Below are 19,920 nucleotides of genomic sequence, written 5' to 3'. Positions count from 1 at the left end.
TAGCTCCCACTCAGTCTCACTGCGCTTCTTTCTTTTCTTCCAGTTGTAGATCTCCCACTGGGCCAACTTCCCCATGGTTCTGAGTGGTGGTTGTTTGCCTCATAGCTGGTAGTTTCAATGATACTGTGAGAGAGCAGCACACACAGGTCCACACCCTACGCCGCCATCTTGGTTCCACCGAACTTGTTTTTTGAAGATACAAAAAAAAAATCACAAACCTTTAGCTAGCTAGACTCACCAAGAAAAAAAGAGAGATGATTCAAATTAATAAAAATATGAACAAAAGAGGTGTTACTATTGATACCACAGAAATACAAAGGATCATAAGAGATGACTATGTAAAGTTAAACTCCAACAAATTGGACAACTTAGAAGAAACAGATAAGTTCCTAGAAATATACAGCCTACCAAGACTTCATGGTGAAGAAATAGAAAATCTGAAGAGATGGGTTGCTGGTAAGGAGATTGAATCAGCAATTAAAAGCCTCCCAACAAACCAAGTCCAGCAACAGACAGCTTCACAGGTGAATTCTACCAATAACCTAAAGACTAATTAATATAATTTTCAAACTCTCCCAAAAAAATAAAAAGGAGGGGACACTCGCAAACTCATTTTATGAGGACAGCATTACCCTGATCCCAAAATCAGACAAGGACATTACAAGTAAAGAAAATTATAAGCCAATATTTCTGATGAATATAGATGTAAAAATCATCAACAAAATCTTAGCAAACCAAATTAAATGTTAAAAGGATTATATACTATAATTAAGTTGGATTTATTCCAGGGGTGCATGGGTGGTTCAACATCCACAAATCAATCAATAGATGCCAGATTTAGCCCTAAAATTGTGTCCCTAACAGAGGGATTACATTGTCTAGCATCTTTCTATCTCTTTCCCATCTTTATACCTTAAGTGGCCTCTTGAGCCTAATTATATTTTGCCCTGAGAGCAATTGTAAGAATCCCATATCTATAGTGACTGTATGAAAAACTGGTGCTTTCGCCAGATTGCTAATTGGAGCTGACATAATGGTCTCTTGCTTTTCAGGTGTTGGGCTGAAAATATGAGATGGCCACTTTCCTAGTTGAGTGGGAAATGCTGACTCCCGCAGGAGAAAATAAGAGAAATGAACAGGGAAAAGTAGAAATCAGAGAGACAGACACGGGGCAGCAGATGCACACAAAGAGAAATTGGGACAGAGAGGCAGGGAGACAAACAGCATAGGAGAGAGTATAGACAAAGGGAAAGACCATGGAAGACAGAATGACAGAGAGAGAAAAACCCAGCAAGGCACATGGGCCAACAGACTAAGAAACAAAGAGGTGGGCAGAGAGACATCCTGAGAGAAAGACACAGTAAATACATATTCATAGGAAAGAAAGGGTCATAGAGTGAGAAGGAAGGAGAGAAATAGAAAGAAATTCACAGAGATATGGATATAAAGAGAAATGCAGATACAGAGACAAAAAAGCCATCTGATAGATAAACAGCACAAGAGCGGGTCATTCAGACAGACAGGGATGGCAAGAGAGATATGAGAGAGACAGAGAGAAGCAGCAGACAGAGAGATGTGGAATAGAAGGGGAAAGAAGCACACTGGGAGAAGGGAGGGAGCACAGAGGGGAGGAGAGAGGAAGGAGGGAGCCAGAGGGAGGAGGGATAAAGACCTCATTTGAGTCCTGGGATCTAGGCATTTTCTGAAGCCAAACTCACATAATGAACTTTCAAATCTCATGAACCTAATTTTTTCTCTTAAGCTGGCATTAGTAGAGTTTTCATCATATGCAACTTAAAAAGTACTAATAAAACCTCCATTGCTTATTACAGTGGGTGGGTCATATTCAGTTAACAATCATTGTTTTTCCCCACTGTACACAGGGCCATTTACAGGAAAAGTTTATGCTGTTGGTTCCAACCGTTACACCACTAGGCATCAGGTGCCAGTCAGGTGCACAAATACCTGAAGCTCATAGACCACAGTGGGAGCCAGGAGAGGCACACAACCCCAGACCCAAGGGCCCTGGAGGGTGGAAACCTGAATTTGTTTCATACCTCATGTCCCATTCTTTTTTTTTAAATCCTCACCCATTGATTTCTAGAGAGGGTGGGAAGGAGGGAGGAGGGAGAGAGAGAGAGAGAGAGAGAGAGAGAGAGAGAGAGAGACATTGAGAGAAACATGAGAGAGATACATTGATTAGTTGCCTCCTGCACATGCCCCTACCACACACACCCCTACCGGGGCTGGAGAACCTACAACTGAGGTGCGTGTCCTTGACTGGGAATTGAACCCGTGACCCTTTGATTTGCAGGCTGACGCTGTAACCACTGAGCCAAACCAGCCAGGGCTCATGTCCCATTCGTATGTGGCCCCTGAGTTATACCAAGCATGGAGACCCATGGTTTCCTAGTCTCCTTGCCTGGATAATACCTTCTTTGGAGCGTAACTGAACTTGAGAATCTGACCTTTGTTTTGCTCAGTGTCTCCCCCCACACACCTCACACACACCTCCACCCCCTCCACTCCCCCTACCCCCCACCTCCCACCCCATCCCCCACCCCCGCCAACCACCGCATACGCAAGCAGAAGTGGAACACAAGTGATACACAAATCTTTTTAATTTTGAAAAAAAAATTTATTGAAAGAAAAGAGCTTGGCGCTGAACTCAGGGGCTGTCTTCAGGAAGAGCAGGATCTGAAACGCCATTGAGAATGGGCATTGGTTCAGACAGACACGGCGGGCAAGAGCCTGCAGCACCGGGTGCAAACCAGTCACAGGCCACGCAGCAAAGGCAGAACCAAAGGAAGGCCAGCAGCTGCCTCTCCGTCTCTGGGGGCAGGACCTGGGTGACAGCTGGCACAGGTGGCTTGCTCACCAGCCTGGTGGAGGGGAGGCTGGGACCCTCGGACGACGTAACAGCATGTCAAGGCCCAGGAAAGGCGGTGACGAATCCAGGAAGAAGAATGTCTGGGTCAGTGCAGAGCCTTGGAGAAGAGACAGGAGGGCGTCAGCAGCCACACGTCCCTGAGTAAACTGGCCCTGCCCCCCGCGGGCCCGTCGCCTCGCCCGCCAGCAAGCTCAGCGGCACTTCCTGCCATTTGGACGCTGGGGTACCATGCAAACCTCACTGCACGGCTGGTGCCAAGGCCTGGTCTTAGTCTGGGAAATGACCTCCGAAGTCGCCCGCTGAGACTATGCAGAACATCCCAGAGTTTCCCCAGCCCGACTCACATGAGAACGCATGTGGCTGAAGCAAGGAAGCACAACGGGAGCCGGTCAGTGTGCAGACAAGCCCACTCCCTCCTTTCTGTCTCACCTGAGTCACGTCTCTGCGGGAAGAGTGGGAACGTCACCTGTGGGCGGGGCCTCGGGGCCTCCTATCCTCAGGAAGAAGGAAAAGAAAAGGGAAACTCATTAACCTGGCGAGAGGGACACTGCATCTGCCTCTCCTCTCACCCTCCACCAGGGAATGCAAGAGCTCCCGGTCTGTCCTCACCCACCCAGGCCCATAAGGCTTCCACGCCATAAGGTGAGGCCACCCAGCCACGCAGCCAGTCACCTAGGAAGGCGACAGAGCCTGCACGTGCTTCAGGCAGGGAGCTCAGAGCAGGAAGTCCCATCTAATAACTGCCCCACAGCGGTGAGGACAGAGGTGAGGACAGCTGGAGAGCTGCTCTCTCTGCCTGAGAACGAGCCTTCACCGTGCACCTGTGTGAAGAAGCAAGCCTGGCCCGGCAGGAGAGCTAGTCTCCCAGTCCCTGCAGCTCCCGCTGACCCCCCAGCCCTTCCTTTCAGGTCGGTAGGCGCGTTCCCAGCACCAGGCTCCCACTCGCTCTCCACAGGCCTCACCTTTCTTCTTCCAAAGGTGGACGACAAGGCCCAGCCCCAGGAAGGCCAGCCCCAGCACGAAGCCCCCGATTCCACTCAGCATCTTGCTCTGGGCAGGTTCAGACTGCGCCCCTGGGAAGTAAAAGCCTGCAGGTCACCGTCTGTCCCCACACTCCACCGTGTCCTCATCTGGAAGCCCTGAGTCTAGTCCAGGTCAAGGCAGGAGGAGCTCTGGAAGCAGACAGAGGGTCCAGGGCAGCAGGGACCCAGGAGGCAGCAGGGGCCCCAGGAGGCAGCACAGATGGGTGGGGTGTAGGGGTGATGGCAGCTTCTTAGGAAGTGCGTCCACCTGGAAACCCACAGACCTTCCCCGAGAGACCAGCATTAATATTGGAGCCCAGCTCTTGGGAGACACAAGCCCAGGCTGACCTGCAGCTGGGGAGTGGGTTAGTACAGGGATGGCCACGTCTTGGGGATAAGGGGACCTCAGTCTTCCATGATCCCAACCCAGAAAGTAGGTGGCCAGAGCTAAGGGGCAACCCACCCGCCAGGCCCAGGTCCTCCCTGCCTCTGCGCTTCCCAGTCCGGGTGCCATGAGGAGCCCTTACTCCACTCCACTGCGATGGGGCTCTGGAGGCTGGGGTGCTCCACGCGGCAGGTGTAGACGTCTCCTCGCTGGGGGGTCATTTCCAGCATCACCAGGACCTGGTAGGTCCAGTCCCCGTTCCTAATCAGGGGAGTGGACACGACGCCCGCTGACTCCTCCTGGTCATTCCGGAACCAGCGGACTTTGATGTGGGCTGGATAGAAATCCGTCACCGAGCAGACCAGCATGTTGTGGTGGTTCAGGGCCTCTGTCCTGGCTGGGGAGATGGTCACTGTAGGCTCCACTGGGAGGGTGACCAGGAAGAAGACGTGAGGCCGAGAAGGGATCTAATGTAGTTGCCCAAGATCCCGGTGGTCCTGGGGGTTCACGTTCCTGGGAAACGTGGACGCAGGCTGGGCACGGGCTCTGGAAGCTGAGCGCCCCCCCTCCCCCACTCCCAGGCCCTTCTCTCTCACAGCAGCAGAGGGACAAGGGTTTCAAATCGTCTTCATTAGAACCCCTGCCCTGGGTATGAACGGGCTACCAATAATTTGTAAGCCTGCTTTCTAGGGAAATAATACCTTTACTTGGTGTTTCCTTGTTTGTTAAACAGGATAATTTATGTGAAACTCTTTGCAACATGGACTGACCATTTTTAAACTCTGCGTGTGTGCATATCCCTACACACATGTGCACAGCGCGGGGACCAGCTCTGACCCGCGGGCGGTCCAGGCGCCACAAGAGCCCAGTAGGGGGCCCGTGGGCAGGGCCTTGTGACCGAGGGAGGACTGAGTTCCGAGCAGGGACCACCAGCGCCGCCCAAGGCAGAGTTCCTCACCACCTGGATGCCAGGCCCCTCCCCGGCCTGCCTCCACTTCTCCCGGGAAGGTGAACCCCAGGACCACCGGGATCTTAGGCAACCACATTAGATCCCTTCCCGGCCTCCGCGCGAGGCTGCGCGAGGAGCCTCCAGCCCACCTCGCCGCTGCGCAGTGAAGGGAGCCATCTCCTTGTAGTTGTGTCTGCACAGCACGTCCACCTGCGCCCGGTACACCAGCAGCAGGTCCTCCTGGCTGTTCCAGCTCTCGGCGTGGGGCCGCCCCAGCTCCGTGACAGCCACGAACACCCCCACGTCGCTGTCGAAGCGCACGATCTCCTGCCGGTTGTAGATTTCGGTGGCCACGAGCCGCACGCGCTGCGTCCCGTTGGTGAAGTAGCAGGTGCCCTTAAACTGGTACACGAAGTCCCCTGCGGGGGGCGGGGGGGCCGTGTCAACCACCCACTGGGCGGGCGCTGGGGAAGGGAGACACCAGTACGGCCACGCGGCTCAATAAACCCTGCTCTCAACCCCCCGAATTTTATCCCCAGGAAGGAGTTCGATGCCTTCTCGGCCTCAAGCCCTGAACTGAGCATTTATTAGAGAAAACCGAAGGTAATGCAGGAAAACCAATGGAACAGTGAATGATTGGTAAGGAAAAGATAAAACTGTCAGTATCTGCATATAAGGGATCTGCGAATAAAGAAATCCAAACAATCTATTGCTAAATGGATGTAAAGCGATAGTTCAGCAAGTAGCTTCATACAAGATCTATTTTAAAACATTATATAGACCAAGAACAATTTTTCAATTATTACCACATCAAAAAAAATTATCTGGGAATAAGACCTACAAAAGATATACAAGATTTCTTGAAGGAAATAATGAAATTTTATGAGATATATTAAAAGATTCCCAAATAAATAAAAAGATATATTTTGAATTGACTCAGTATATTAAAGATGACAATTATGCTAAGTGAATTAATGGATTTTATGCATATCAATTAAAATTCTTACAGTTTTTTATTATTTAAAACTTTACAAGATGATTCTAAAATTTTGTTGTTGTTGTTAATCCTCATGCAAAGATATTTTTTCCACTAGTGTTTTTAGAGAGAGTGGAAGGGAGGGAATGATGAGAGTGAGAGAGACACATCGATGTGAGAGAAATACATTGATTAATGGCCTCCCACACGTGCCCCAACCATGGCCAGGGATCGAACCTGCAACCCAGGTATGTGCTCTTGACGGGGAATTGAACCCGTGACCCTTAGGTGTGTAGGCCTACACTCTATCCACTGAGCCACACCAGGGAGATTCTAAAATTTAATAGCAAGGATTAGCCAAACTACTCTTGAAGAGGTAAATATTATGAGAAACTTTTCTCTACTAAATACCAAAATATCAAATAAAACTGGTAATTGTACACTGTGTTATTGACACAGACATAGGAAAATAAACAGATGGCAAACTATATATCAAAATTCGTTCCAGGCATATATGTACAGTAAGTTTACGACCACGGTGGCATTGTAGCTCAGTGGGAAATGGTGCTGTTGTTAATAAACGGTGTCCCAGTGGCGGGGCAGAGAGCAAGGCAGGCATGGGCCTCGCGCCAGATGCAACTACACCTGCGTGAACAGGCCATGCTACGCCACCTTCATGGCTCTGGGTGGTAAAGACTTCTCACACAGATCGTTCAAAGCACTAACCATAAAGAGAAAAGACTGATAACTTCAACTTCATTAAAATTAACAACTGCTGCCCATCAAGCAATACTGAGAGTTAAGAAGACAAGCCACAAAAAAATAAACAAACAAACAAAAAAGACAAGCAAGAAAATACAAACAGGTATCCGCAAAGCATGCACGGGTCAGGCGCTCGACTCACAACACAGTTCTTTATTATTTTTAATCCTCACTGGGATATGTTTTTATTGGTTTTTATAGAGAGGAAGGAAGAGAGAAAGAGAGAGAGAGAGATGAGTTGCCTCCTGCATGACCCTCAACTGGGGATTGAACCCACAACCTTTTGGTGCACAGGATGATGCTCCAACCAACTGAGCCACCCAGCCAAGGCCACAATACCTTTTAATATTTTCTAAAAACAAATAAGACAGGTAATATAATAGAAAAAAAGAAAAAATATCTAAATAGATACTTCAACAAAGAGTAAATACTGATGGACAATAAACATGCAGAATGGCTCATCCTCATTAGTAATCAGAGAAATGCCAGCTAAAAATATGGTGAAACACCACTACCTGCCCACAACACAGGGCAACACAAGAAAGTCTAAATGCCAAGAGCTGCCAAGAGTTGGGCTGGCTTTCCTGTGAACTGCGCGAGTGGTAGAGGCAACCAATTTCCATCAGTCGGACCTCCTGCCGTAGAGCTGAAGCCAGCATAGCCTCTTGCCTATGGATTCCAATCTAAGCATATACGCTGGTCTAAAAACGTCAGGCTCAGAGGCTGCAGGATACGTGAAGAAACAGGCGCAGCCCCAGAATGCATCCACATTGGAAGGGGTAAGTGTTGCATCTCAAAGTGGAAGTTAGTCCCCGACAACAAATGTAGATGGACAGCCGTTACCTGGGAGATCTGTGACGGACCTCAGACGTAGCACTGGCAAAAGGAGCAAGACAAACACCACATTTATGGAACCACTAATGCTAATCTACATTGTTTAAGGACACATTCATATGTTAGACCCATAACAGAAAGCAAGAAATCAGTATTACAAGGGTCATGAGATTGCAAGCACCGGCTCTGGCAACTGGAAGTGGGCTAATTGGGAAGAGGCTAGTGGGACTTCTTTAGGTGCTGGTAACATTCAGTCATTTTTAACCTGGTTATTATTAGTTGGATATTTCTTTATAAGTTTTGTTAATTTTATATCTGTGCTTTATATCATGCCTGTATTGTGTTATATTTCAAAATAATTTTTTAAAAGTGGGCTCATCAGTGCATCCATGTGTGGAAAGACTCAGTGGCATAGTTTGTGTAATGATATCACCCAGGGTTTGGGAATTAGTGGGTGCAAAATCACTGTTAATTTCCTTGCTTTTCGCCATTCTTGCAGCCCTCTCCATCACCAATCCCGATCAAGGGTACAACTGTAGCGGTCAAGCGGAAAGAAGTTAACTAGAAGAGGACGCTCTGCCGGGAGAAGGCGTGAGCCTGCAAGCGGGCCGCGTCAGAACAAAGTCTTGCACGCGAGACTTACTGTTCCGAGGCAGAACTTTCCTTGATGTGATGAATAGTCCATGAGGGCATAGAAAGTTCAGGGGAGGGTGCACTGCTGCAGGTGGAAAGAGTCTTTGTATTATGTAGGAAATTAATAGTGTAATGTATAACTTAGCTCTGATGATTTCATAAGCATGATTGTTAATCATTGTTACTTGCTGCACTCCATTGTTATTTGCTGTGCTCACCCCCAATAAAAGCCATGAGGCATCAGAGGATCTTTGCTATTCGCCTGAGCGAGCGGTAGCCCTCTGCTTCTCCGTATCCTGTCGTCCAACTCATCTCTGCGCCTCCGTTCACCAAGAACATCAATATCTGGCACCCGAACAGGGACCAGGGGTGAGTCTAAGGGGCGTGGGACCGAAAGGGAGATGCCAGCGCCGAGTACGCGGAACTTTCGGCAATAGAAGCAGAGTATGGGGACTAGCCCGTCGATGCAGAGTCAATATATAGCTGTCTTGAGATCATTGTTAAAGAGTTCAGGGGTAAAAGTGAAGAGTGAGGCTTTTAAAAAATTGTTTGAAGCAATTCAGCAGCACTGTTATTGGTTTAACCCAGAAGGAAAACAGCAGTTAAATCTTAAATTGTGGAAACAAATTGGAAGGTCATTAAGAAGGGCTCACCAACAGGGAAATGCTATAGAGGCTGATGTATGGGCTGTTTTTAATTTAGTAACGTTAGCTTTACAGCCTTTTCAGTCTGATTCTGAAGATTGTGAAGAAATTCCTATGAAGTCACAAAGTGCTGCTCCAGGAGTTGAATGTTTAAATCCTGAGCCTCTCCCTCCTGGGAAATCACTACCACCCGAGCCGCTCCCGTTAGAGGTCACTGAACCGAGGGAGTCAAGTAAAAGACAGAAAGCTAGGGATAAAAATGAAGTAGGGGGTTATGAAAGAATAACCTCAGCCAGCGATTCAGAGCTGGATGATTCATCTTCTGCTGGTTCGGAAGATGAACGATGCCCTCGCCCTAAGTTAAGGAAAAAAAGAGTGGCGAGAAGGGAAACAGAGATGAAGGAAATTTTAGGAAGTTTAAAAGAATTATTACTTACAGTAGTAAGGAAAAGAAAGAGAATAAAAGCCCTCAGGAGTTGGTTGCACTGCCACCGAAAAGTGAAAGTAAAGCGGCACTAGCCATTAATCTGGCGTTAGCAGCTGAGCCTCCACCCACCTCCTGAGGACACAAAGAGCTGCTAATGCTCAATACCCTCAAGAGTTATATATATTATTAATTATAATATTATATATAATTATATATATTATTAATTTTTATATATTAATTAATATAAAATTAATTTATACAGATTATAAATTAATTCCTTATACTTGGAATGCTATAGCTAAGGCAGTATTAGCCCCAGGGCAATATCTGCAATTTAAATCCTGGTGGTGGGAAGAAGCCAGGAGAGTGGCAATGATTAACGCCCAAGAAAACCCACCTGGATGTAATTTTGACCAGTTAACAGGAACTGGAACACATAGTAGCTTACAGCAACAGGTGCTGTTAGAGAATGCTGTTATTGCACAAATTAGAACTTGTTGCTTAAAGGCTTGGTCAAAAATAGAGGAGGCTAGCATCCCAGTCCAATCATTTTCTAAAGTTATATAAATAATATTAATATAATAATAATAATCATCTTATTAAAATCTTACATAAATTAATAATAATTCTAATCTTCTTGCTGATGCATTAAAAACTGCAATTCCCATCCTGCTAAATGCTATGGATGTGGGAAAGTGGAACATATGAAAAAAAAAAAAAATGGTCTGAAGGCAAAAGTCCCACAAGGGAAAGCTAAGCATGCTCCCGGAGTTATTAATGCAAATTATAAAGGAGAAATATAAATTATGATGTCTGCTTTTAGTATTATAAATATAAAGGCTGGAAAAAATGGCACAGTTATTATTACTTCCCTATAAACAAATAGGGCATACAGCACCAGTTAAGCAAACTAGAAGATTTAGTAGCACAGGAAAAAAGGTTTTTTAACATACAATTTTAGGAGGCCAAAGACCTCAATTTTTACAATTTATTCCCGGAGGGAATAAAAATTATCAACCTAGTGGATTCTAGGGCTGATGTAACTATAGTTTCTACTTTGCACTGGCCTCAATCTTGGCCGGTACACAAGGTGAATGCAACTTTTACAGGTTGTAAACCTCACTAAAATTTTACAAAGCTCTAATGTACTTGAATATCAAGGGCCTGAAGGACAAAAAGGCAAAATACAGCCATATGTTGTCTCCATTGCACTATCTTTGTGGGGAAGGGATCTTTTACAACAGTGGAAGGCTACAATTATTATACCTTCTTTACAAAAAGGTCATAGACAAATGATTTGTCAAGCTGGTGCTGGTGTCACTGGCACCAATGTTCAGGACCAAAATTTATAGAGGGGGCCACTTCAAAGCGCTTCGCCCTGCCTTTAAAATGGAAAACAACTGAACCGGTTTGGGTAGAGCAATGGCCCCTAACAAGAGAAAAGTTGGAAGTGCTCCAAATTATTATCAAAGAATAAATACAACTAGGGCATATAGAAGCCAGCTCTAGTCTATAGAATTCCCGTCTTTATTATAAAGAAAAAACCAGATAAATGGAGAATGTTAACTGATTTAAGAAGAATTAATAAGATTATTAAATCTATAGAACCTTTACAACCTGGAATTCCAAATCCAGCATTAAAGCCTTTGCTGTAATGGGCAAGCCCCGAGCCATTAAAACTGACAATGGCTCAGCATATTTATCAGGTAAATGTCAACAATTTTTTCAACAATTTGATATTAAACATATTACAGAAATTCCTGGAAACAATACAGGTCAAGCAATTATTGAACAACAGAATCGCACCCTTAAGGAAATGCTACAAAAACAAAAAGGGGGAGAGGAGCTGGTATCAAGGCCAGACTCCCCGACGAAGATTATTAAGAGCTCTATTTACTTTAAAATTTTTAAATTTGAATACAGATGCAGTATCAGCTGCCAAAATGCATTGGGGACATAAAAAGGAGGTCCCGGTAGAACAACCTATTATGTATCAAAATATCACTACTAATCAATGGTACCCGGCTACCATTTTAAGATGGGGTCGAGGCTAGGCTTATGTTTCCACAGGAACTAAGAAGTTCTGGATTCCTGATAAAAGAATCAAGCTAAGGCATGGCGAGCAAGAGGAAGCGTGACGAGACGGAACTAGAAGACCGGTTTGCTCAGCTAACCATCCAGGGAGGACAAACAATTCGCACGCAGTTGCCTCGCACCCAAAATACTTCTCCACCTACATGGGGACAGGTGAAGTGCCGATGCCAGGAAGGGGGACGTCTTGTGACTGCCCATGGAAGGCCCTGTAACTAATGACTCTAATTAAATGCCTAGACTTTTTAAAGATCGTGGACCTTTGAAACCAGATGAAAAAAGGTCCAATCCAATGGAATCAAACTGCTGGAGAAATATCTTGTTTTGATTGTACTTTGTTAACTTGTGTAAATAACTCTGTACCTTTTAATCACAATAGAGAAAGCTTGTATCTATTGCGAGCCAGAACAGGAATATGGTTACCTGTGCGGATGGACCGACGATGGCAGGAAAGTTCTCTAGCTGGAGCTCTCCAAACCATTGCGGAAGGAATATTAAAAAGGTCAAAAAGGTTTATTGGCATAATAATTGCTGCAATTCTAGGATTGATTGCTGTGACAGCAACTGCAGCTACGGCTGGGGTGGCATTGCAGCGATCAGTCCAAACTGCTACTTTTGTTCAGGAATAGCATAAAGATTCAGAACAGTTATGGAGTTCTCAACGGAAAATTGATAGTGAAATTAATAAACAAATAGCCGATCTTAAACAAACAGTAGCTTTATTAGAGGACCAAATTGTAAGCCTGCAAAGGCGATTACAGTTAAAATGTGATTGAAACCATACTGGTCTGTATAAATTATTGATCTTCAAGATCATATTCATACAACATTTCAAAAGAGATTAGAGGAGGTAACCGGACAGCAAGTTTTACAAGGTCTTATAAATAAGATACAGAATATGAATCCTATTCCACATATTCAAGCATTAATGGGAACCTCCTCAGGGTTGTTATTGCTAGTATTAATACTTTGCTTTGTTCTATATTTAGTCTGCAGAAGATCCCGTAAAGCCGCAGCAGTGAACAATCAACGCAGTGCTATTTTTTCTATCATGAACCTGAAGCAAAACAAAAAAGGGGGAAATGTAGCGGTCAAGCGGAAAGAAGTTAACTAGAAGAGGACGCTCTGCCGGGAGAAGGCGTGAGCCTGCAAGCGGGCCGCGTCAGAACAAAGTCTTGCACGCGAGACTTACTGTTCCGAGGCAGAACTTTCCTTGACATGATGAATAGTCCATGAGGGCATAAAAAGTTCAGGGGAGGGTGCACTGCTGCAGGTGGAAAGAGTCTTTGTATTATGTAGGAAATTAATAGTGTAATGTATAACTTAGCTCTGATGATTTCATAAGCATGATTGTTAATCATTGTTACTTGCTGCACTCCATTGTTATTTGCTGTGCTCACCCCCAATAAAAGCCATGAGGCATCAGAGGATCTTTGCTATTCGCCTGAGCGAGCGGTAGCCCTCTGCTTCTCCGTATCCTGTCGTCCGACTCATCTCTGCGCCTCCGTTCACCAAGAACATCAATATACAACAGACTCGCCGCCTGCCTTCCACCCCCAAGGGCTCTCCTCTCCAGACCGGCGCTATCGCCCTGGCCCACCACTCACACTCCAGGAGGGGATGGTTCTCTTCACATAAGGCGCTGCAGAGACCATGGTGTTTGAACCTCTGCACCCCCGAGTCCCACTGAGCACTGCTTGGCCCAAAAGGGCAGGGCAAATCCTTCTCACTTGGAGCATCGTCCCATACATGGAAAAGATTGTGGGTTCGATCCCTTCTGGGTGCATACAGGAGGCAACTGGCCTATATTTCTCTCTCTTGCTCCCTTCTTCTCTCTAAAATGAATGGGTAAAAATTAATTAATTAATTAATTAAATCAATGGGTATATCCTCAGTTGAGGATTAAAGAGGGTAAAGTAGTAGTAGTTCGGTACCTTTGTTTTGGTAAAAATGTACTTTTTCTTCCAACTCTGAGATCCCAAAGCCCACTCCCTGAGAGAAAGTATCCTCCTTTCGCCCTACCTGGTTTGGCTCAGTGGATAGAGCATCGGCCTGTGAACTGAAGGGTCCCAGGTTTGATTCCAGTCAAGGGCACATGCAGGGTTACCGGCTCAATTCCCAGTAGGGGGTATGCAGGAGGCAGCCGATCAGTGGTTCTCTCTCATTGATGTTTTTATCTCCCTCTCCCTCTGCCTTCCTCTCTGAAATCAATAAATATATTTTTTTAAAGAAAGACACTACCCTCCTTTCAGCTGCAGAGGATGGAGAAAAGAAGGTAGCAAAATCTTTTTTCTAAGGCGGAGACATCTGGACTGTCATGGGAGCCCTTCCAAGCCTACCTGGGAGTTCAGAGTGCAGCACACCAACCCCAAGCCCCTGAGCTCCCAGCACCCCCAGGCCTGGGGGCTGGCAGAGCAGCTGCCCAGCACTCACCGGGGGTCCCTCTGCGGTGAGCCAGGGGCGTCCTCAGCACCGTGAGAACCACCGTCACAATTCCAGCTGCCGCCCAGGGGCTTCTGGGGGTCCCGGTCATCTTTCCACGCGGAAACCGAGACAACCGCACAGAAGCACCGCAGTCGGCACAGCTGCCAGCAGCTCACCTGATGTTTCACTTTGCAGAAGATGGAAATGGGGAACCCTTCTCTGAGCCTTAGGATTGGACAGTTCTTAGGAAAAAGCCAGTCAACCCAATAGCTTAAGTTCTCATTTGTCGCCGGGTAAACACTTTTAACGAAAGCTCTCAATGCAACAAAAGGATTCCTGAGCCACCTACTGCTCAGCACGAGCCTGCCTGCGCTGGAATACGCTCAGGGGTTCAGGAACCAGGACAAGAATGCGATTTGGAGTATTTCTTCGGGGACATTTATTCCATTTCTCTGGTTCTTATATTTAGGGTTTGACAGTAGGGAGGTAAGAGGAAGTGGAATGTTATTCCCCGGGAGAGGAGATAACTAAAACCTGTTTATTTCCTTCCTTGATTTGGCACTGGGACACCGTGAGATATAGTATAAATGATGGAAATGATAGATGGTAGGTAGATAGATAGATGATAGATAGATAGATAGATAGATAGATAGATAGATAGATAGATAGATGATACACAGACCGACAGGCAGGCAGGCTTGGGGAGGAGAGGGCAAGAGGGCCTCTCCGTGTCCCTGTCCCTGCACAGAAGTAGCAGGGGCCTGTGAGCAGCGACACCCGCAGGCCCAGCCGGGTGGTGCTCAGGGAGGAGGGCAGGCTTCCTGCAGAGAAGTGCGTGGCCTGAGGTGACAGTCAGGAGCTGAGGACCCACCGAGAAGTCGAAAACTTCCAAGACCGGGTCAACCGCAGAAGGACAGGCAGCGGCACCAAGTGTCTGTGCTCTAGGGCTGGGCCCTCGCGTCCTCCTTGCTCCCTTTCAGGGCACGAGTGAGAAGGTAGCCTTGTCCATGGCAACTTTCGGTTATTTTGGTGCCAAGGGCAGAGGATTCAGGCGCAGACTTCCGCAAGTGCTGTCGGGGAACACCTCAGGGCATCTGGGACCTCAGAGCCGGGAGTTGTGATCTCGGGCTGAGGAGAGGGGAGCCTCTGGTGATGGGCAGCTAAAAGCCAGCCTTGGTCCTCCAGCTGGCAGCTTCCTGGACCAGCTAGCGCAGGCAGGCCGTCCACTGGGCACCTGGGGTTTGAGCCTTGCTCCTCGCTGCACAGCAGTCAGTTAGGGTGGGAGGCCCACGTGGCTGCTCCCTCCACAGCACCGTGGTCTGGAAACAAACAGCAAATGGTGGTTTCAAATATGAGCCCCTAATTTAAAAAAAAAAAAAAAAAAAAACATACAAGGTCGGAATTGCAGAAATTGGTTTGCAGTCAGTCAAGTTGTAATTCACATGAAGAATTCTTATAGCATACTAGAGGACCCGTGCACATATTCGTGCACTGGTGGAGTCACTTGGCCTGGCCTGCAGGGCTTGGTCCAAAACCAGCTCTCTGACATCCCCCAAGGGGTCCCGGATTGTGAGAGGGCATAGGCCAGGCGAGGGACCCCACCAGTGCACTATCGGGTCAGGGAGGGACTGTGGAAGGGCTCCAGGGTGTGTCCAGCCTGTCACACCCAGTCCCGATGGCCCAGACTCCAGCAGCAAACTAACTTATCAGTCAGAGGGTCTGCCCCCTGGTAGGCAGTGTGTGTCCTAGCTCCTGGTCAAACGGTCAAATGAACAGTCAGACACTTAGCATATTAGGCTTTTATTATATAGGATTCTAGAGTTGATACAGTCAGGAATTTTACTATGTCTCCCCAGGAACACCAAGTAGTGCCTGTGCTTGTGTATCTGTGTGTGCGTGTGTGCGCGCGCGCGTGTGTGGGCATCTATATTCAAATTCAGATGCACTGTAAGTGCTAACCAAGCTATTCATCTGGGGAAGAAATAGGAGAGGAGAGAACTCTAATGACTGTGCTCAAGATGGAAGAAAGAAGAGAACATGTCATGTGGATACTGCCGGCAGGAAATCCTTCCAGTTCTCTGGCCACTGAACTGCCTTAAGGGGAGATGGAGGTTGTGATTGCAGGGAGGGGTTGGAGGAGAGTTCATGGGGATCAATGATGATGGAAAAATAAAATAAAATATATAGAAAAAAGAGGAGATGAAGTCTTTCATATAATAACTAAGACTAAAAGACTCAAAATAGAAACACTGTTGATATTATACAAATTAGTGAAAGTGGAATCACCTGAGTTCTAGGACTGGCCTCGCCACTAACTGGCTGTGTGGCCCTAGACAAGCCACTTAGAACAGTATGGCCTGGTTTTTCTACTTCATTCTTCCATTAGCAAACTTGTGTGATTGGCACTGTTCCAGGCGCTGGGAATACGTTGGTGAAGAAGAAAGGCAGCGTTGGTGCCCCCAGAGCTCCCGGCTCCAGTGGCAGAGCGCGTGGACTGCACTAAGCGCTCTCTGTTGTCCCTTCTAGGCCTTCGACCTGATCAGGTGCCCACGTTCATCGTAGTGACTGGGAAGCTGGCCAGTGCCCTGAGGTCACAGAAGAGCCAATTTGCCAAATGGATTTGCTTCTTGTATCTATTATGTTTTAATTTGCCAGATTTTGTCTTGTTTTATAGAACATTAAATTCAGTTTGTCTTTGACCCAGCTTCCTATGGGTGAAGACTTCAGTGATAAAGGGCGAGTGGAGTGATTACGGACAGCAGCCGGTGATGGGTGGGCCCAGAGGGTATTACGTTCGGTGAAATAAGCCAATCAGAGAAAGACAAATACCATATGCTCTCACTTAGACGTGGAATCTGAAGAACAAAGTAAACAAACAAAACAAACAGACTCACAGACACAGAGAACAGACTGGCAGGTGGGATGGGGGTTGGGGGACTGGGTGAAAAAGGTGCAGGGATTGAGAAGTACAGACTGGTAGTTACAAAACAGTCACGGGGCGTGAAGTCCAGCAGAGGGAGCGTAGTCAGTAAAATTGTGATAACTAGCTCCTGGTGGGTACTGGAAGTGTCAGGGGAAACGTTCTGTAAAGTATATGATTGTCTAATTATTATGCTGCACACCTAAAACTGATAAATACAAAATAATATTGAATGTAAACTGTCATTGAAAATATAAAAATTTAAAATAAATAAGAACTGCAGCGTTGGGTGTGAAGGGTGGCGGGTCAGGGAGAGGCCCAGCAGTGAGGACGGGAGCTGGGCTGGCAGCTTCGCGCCCTCTGTCCTCCCTTTCCTGAATTCCCACTACCACCGCTCCTTTCAGCCTGGCGGACAGGTAATGTGAGAAAGGAAGGAAACGCACAGGCTACCTGGGAAAGCCCCTTACAAACCTGGGTTTCCACGGGGATTCCCTGCAGAGGAAGTTAAAGAAAAAACAACTGAATCTTTGGTCTCGGTCGCCATCTGGCGGTCAAAATGCCACATCACATCCTCGAAGCACCATCTCTGCTCCTGCATCAGAGGCTCAAGTGTAAGATTCTTTCTGGACTTTTCCCGACTGGAATTTTTCTGATGGTTGATCCAACATCGTGACGGGGTCCCTCGCTTCGACAGGAAACCCCATCCTCTTTCAGCTCAGCCCTGGTTTTTCGAGGTTTATTAGACGAGGTCTTTCTGACCCCCAAACCCCACCCACAGAGGACCTGTGGCTGCTTCTCCGGCCTTACCTCCGCCTCCCAGAGCACACACCGGGGCCCAACCCTAGGGGTGTGGGGCTAAAACACATACATATATATGTTAATACTGTTCCTCCCCGTCCTAAGTCCTTCTGGCTAGGATAATAAACTACAAACAGGAGAAAAATCACCGTTTAAAGCATGAGCGTGGGAATTCACATGGGCATGAAAACTCGAAGGCAGGGAGGCATCACCGGGTACAGGAGACATTTTTTGCCCTAGCCTGTTGCTCAGTGGTTAGAGCGCCAAGCCCCAGACTGAAAGGTCTAGGGTTCGATTCTGGTCAAGGGCACAGGCCTGGGTTGCTGGCTCCATCCTCTCCCCAGTTGGGGCACGTGTGGGAGGCAACCAATCAGTATGTCTCTCACACAGACCCTCTCTCTCTCTCTCTCTCTCTCTAACCCCCCTCCCTACTCTCTCCGTTCTCTCTAAAAGACAATGAAACAACGTCCTCAGGTGAGGATTAACAAACAACAACTACGAAAAAACACTTAGAGGAGAAGGGGTGGATATTGGGTCTCAGAAGTGAGAAGGGCGGTGAGGGGAGCGGAGGGGGAGCGCGTGGCTGTAGCGCCGCCAGGTGGGCGGGGGGAGGTGGAGGGGAGCGGAGTGGGGGAGGTGGGAGGGGAGGTGGGAGGGGAGGGGGCGGGGCCTGGCTCACCGGCGAGGCTGCGGGGCCGGCGCGGTGAGTTCCCGGTGACCGCCCAGGGCGCCCGCCCCGCAGCGCGTTCCCAGCGGCGCCTCTCGGGCAGGAGCGGGAGGAGAAGCAGCTGAGCAGGGCCTCCCGCACGCAGCTCGGGTGGCGGGGCCTGGGCGCCTCTCGGGGCCGCCGCACCTCCCGGTACCCGGAGGGAACGAGGCGGGAAGCACGGCGCCCGCCCTCCGGGAAGTCCCGCCGCCGGGAGTCTACCCCCTTAGAGTCCCGTTGCGCACGCCATCCGCGTGAGAAACAGCGTGTCCTCTGCGCGCTGCCGGGCTGGAGACCGCGGCGGGGACAGCTGTGCGGAGCCTCGCCCCGCCCGGAGAAGCTCGGAAACCGAGAGATCGTTGCCTGGTCGTTGCCATGGGGATGTGATGCGGCGACAGGTGGAGGGCGGGAGCATGGAGTGTCACTCAGCACGCCGGTGGGGGCAGCCGCTGGGCTCTGGAATATTAATAAATAAATAAATAAACAAACAAACAAACAATAAATAAATAAGACCAACAGAAAGTGCAAACCGGGGTTTGAGTGGGATAGGCCCGGGCTGCGCAGGAACCTGGGCTGGAACTTTCTCTTGGAGCAAACCCTGCCCTGACCAGAGCACCGGGAGAGCAGTTGCCAGGGTAGTGACAGGGAGGCCTGCTGGCAGGAGGGATCTGATCTGAGTGAGAGAGGGTCTGTGCGGAGGGAGGGTCTGTGCTGGGGGAGGGTGTATGCTGAGGGAGGGTCTGTGCTGGGGGAGGGTCTGTGCTGGGGGAGGGTGTATGCTGAGGGAGGGTCTGTGCTGGGGGAGGGTCTGTGCTGAGGGAGGGTCTGTGCTGGGAGAGGGTCTGTGCTGGGGGAGGGTCTGTGCTGGGAGAGGGTCTGTGCTGAGGGAGGGTCTGTGCTGGGAGAGGGTCTGTGCTGGGGGAGGGTCTGTGCTGGGAGAGGGTCTGTGCTGGGGGAGGGTCTGTGCTGGGGGAGGGTCTGTGCTGGGGGAGGGTCTGTGCTGAGGGAGGTGTTATGCCCAGATTTCAAGATTCCCAAGAAACCACATCAGGGAGCCATCCAATCAGATGCAAAAGCATAAGAATCTGTATTTCAAGCTAGCTGAGCTCTCCATCCACCAGACTCACCGACACATCGGCTAGCCAAGTGGCCAAGAGAGCCAACCCCGCCCAGAGACCGGTTATATGGGGGGGGGGGGGGGGTCGGAGTAAGGGGAGGAGAAAGGACTGTGCTCTGCCGATTGGTCAGGCGCAAGCCGGGTCCTGTTACACAGGATGTGGTCATATCTATGGCGCGCACTTCCCTTGATTGTCATTGGTAAGTTTAAAATCCCGGGCGTGGCCAGCAGAGGCCTGGGCTTCCGGGAAGAAGGCCGCATGTGGCCCCAACATGGAGGATACAGGCAAGATGGAGGGCATAGCCCTCGCCCTTTCAGGAGGGACTGTGCTGGGGGAGGGTC

The 19,920-nt window shown here is 48.5% G+C and overlaps 1 protein-coding gene and 1 long non-coding RNA gene across 4 annotated transcripts in view; one reads left to right on the top strand and one right to left on the bottom strand.

Annotated features, from left to right (window-relative positions):
* Nucleotides 1-18,912, bottom strand: part of LOC139012640 (SLA class II histocompatibility antigen, DQ haplotype C beta chain-like) — a 149,532-nt gene extending 130,620 nt beyond the window's left edge. Inside the window, exons 1-6 of the mRNA XM_070418808.1 lie at nucleotides 18,435-18,912; nucleotides 17,429-17,549; nucleotides 16,324-16,892; nucleotides 14,047-15,396; nucleotides 5,396-5,665; nucleotides 4,440-4,721 (exon numbers count right to left, since the gene is read on the bottom strand). Of these exons, the coding sequence (XP_070274909.1) occupies nucleotides 4,440-4,721; nucleotides 5,396-5,665; nucleotides 14,047-14,146 (652 nt within the window). The 5' untranslated portion in view covers nucleotides 14,147-15,396; nucleotides 16,324-16,892; nucleotides 17,429-17,549; nucleotides 18,435-18,912. The remainder of the gene's footprint in view (nucleotides 1-4,439; nucleotides 4,722-5,395; nucleotides 5,666-14,046; nucleotides 15,397-16,323; nucleotides 16,893-17,428; nucleotides 17,550-18,434) is intronic.
* Nucleotides 8,198-13,089, top strand: LOC139012642 (uncharacterized). Of its 3 annotated transcripts, XR_011471888.1 has the most exons (3): nucleotides 8,335-8,820; nucleotides 11,561-12,115; nucleotides 12,603-13,089. It is a non-coding gene; the product is annotated as an uncharacterized lncRNA (long non-coding RNA). The 3 variants fall into 3 exon arrangements; XR_011471887.1 differs by having other exon boundaries at nucleotides 8,198-8,820; nucleotides 11,593-13,089; XR_011471886.1 differs by having other exon boundaries at nucleotides 8,198-8,820; nucleotides 11,561-13,089.
* Nucleotides 18,913-19,920: the final 1,008 nt, after the last annotated feature.

Source organism: Myotis yumanensis, unplaced genomic scaffold (assembly GCF_028538775.1).
Source record: "Myotis yumanensis isolate MYYU_CA2020_CCGP unplaced genomic scaffold, mMyoYum1.0.hap1 SCAF_6, whole genome shotgun sequence".
Classification (NCBI taxonomy): domain Eukaryota; kingdom Metazoa; phylum Chordata; class Mammalia; order Chiroptera; family Vespertilionidae; genus Myotis; species Myotis yumanensis.
Note: the sequence above shows the minus strand (reverse complement) of the source record. Positions and strands in the feature narration are given on the sequence as shown.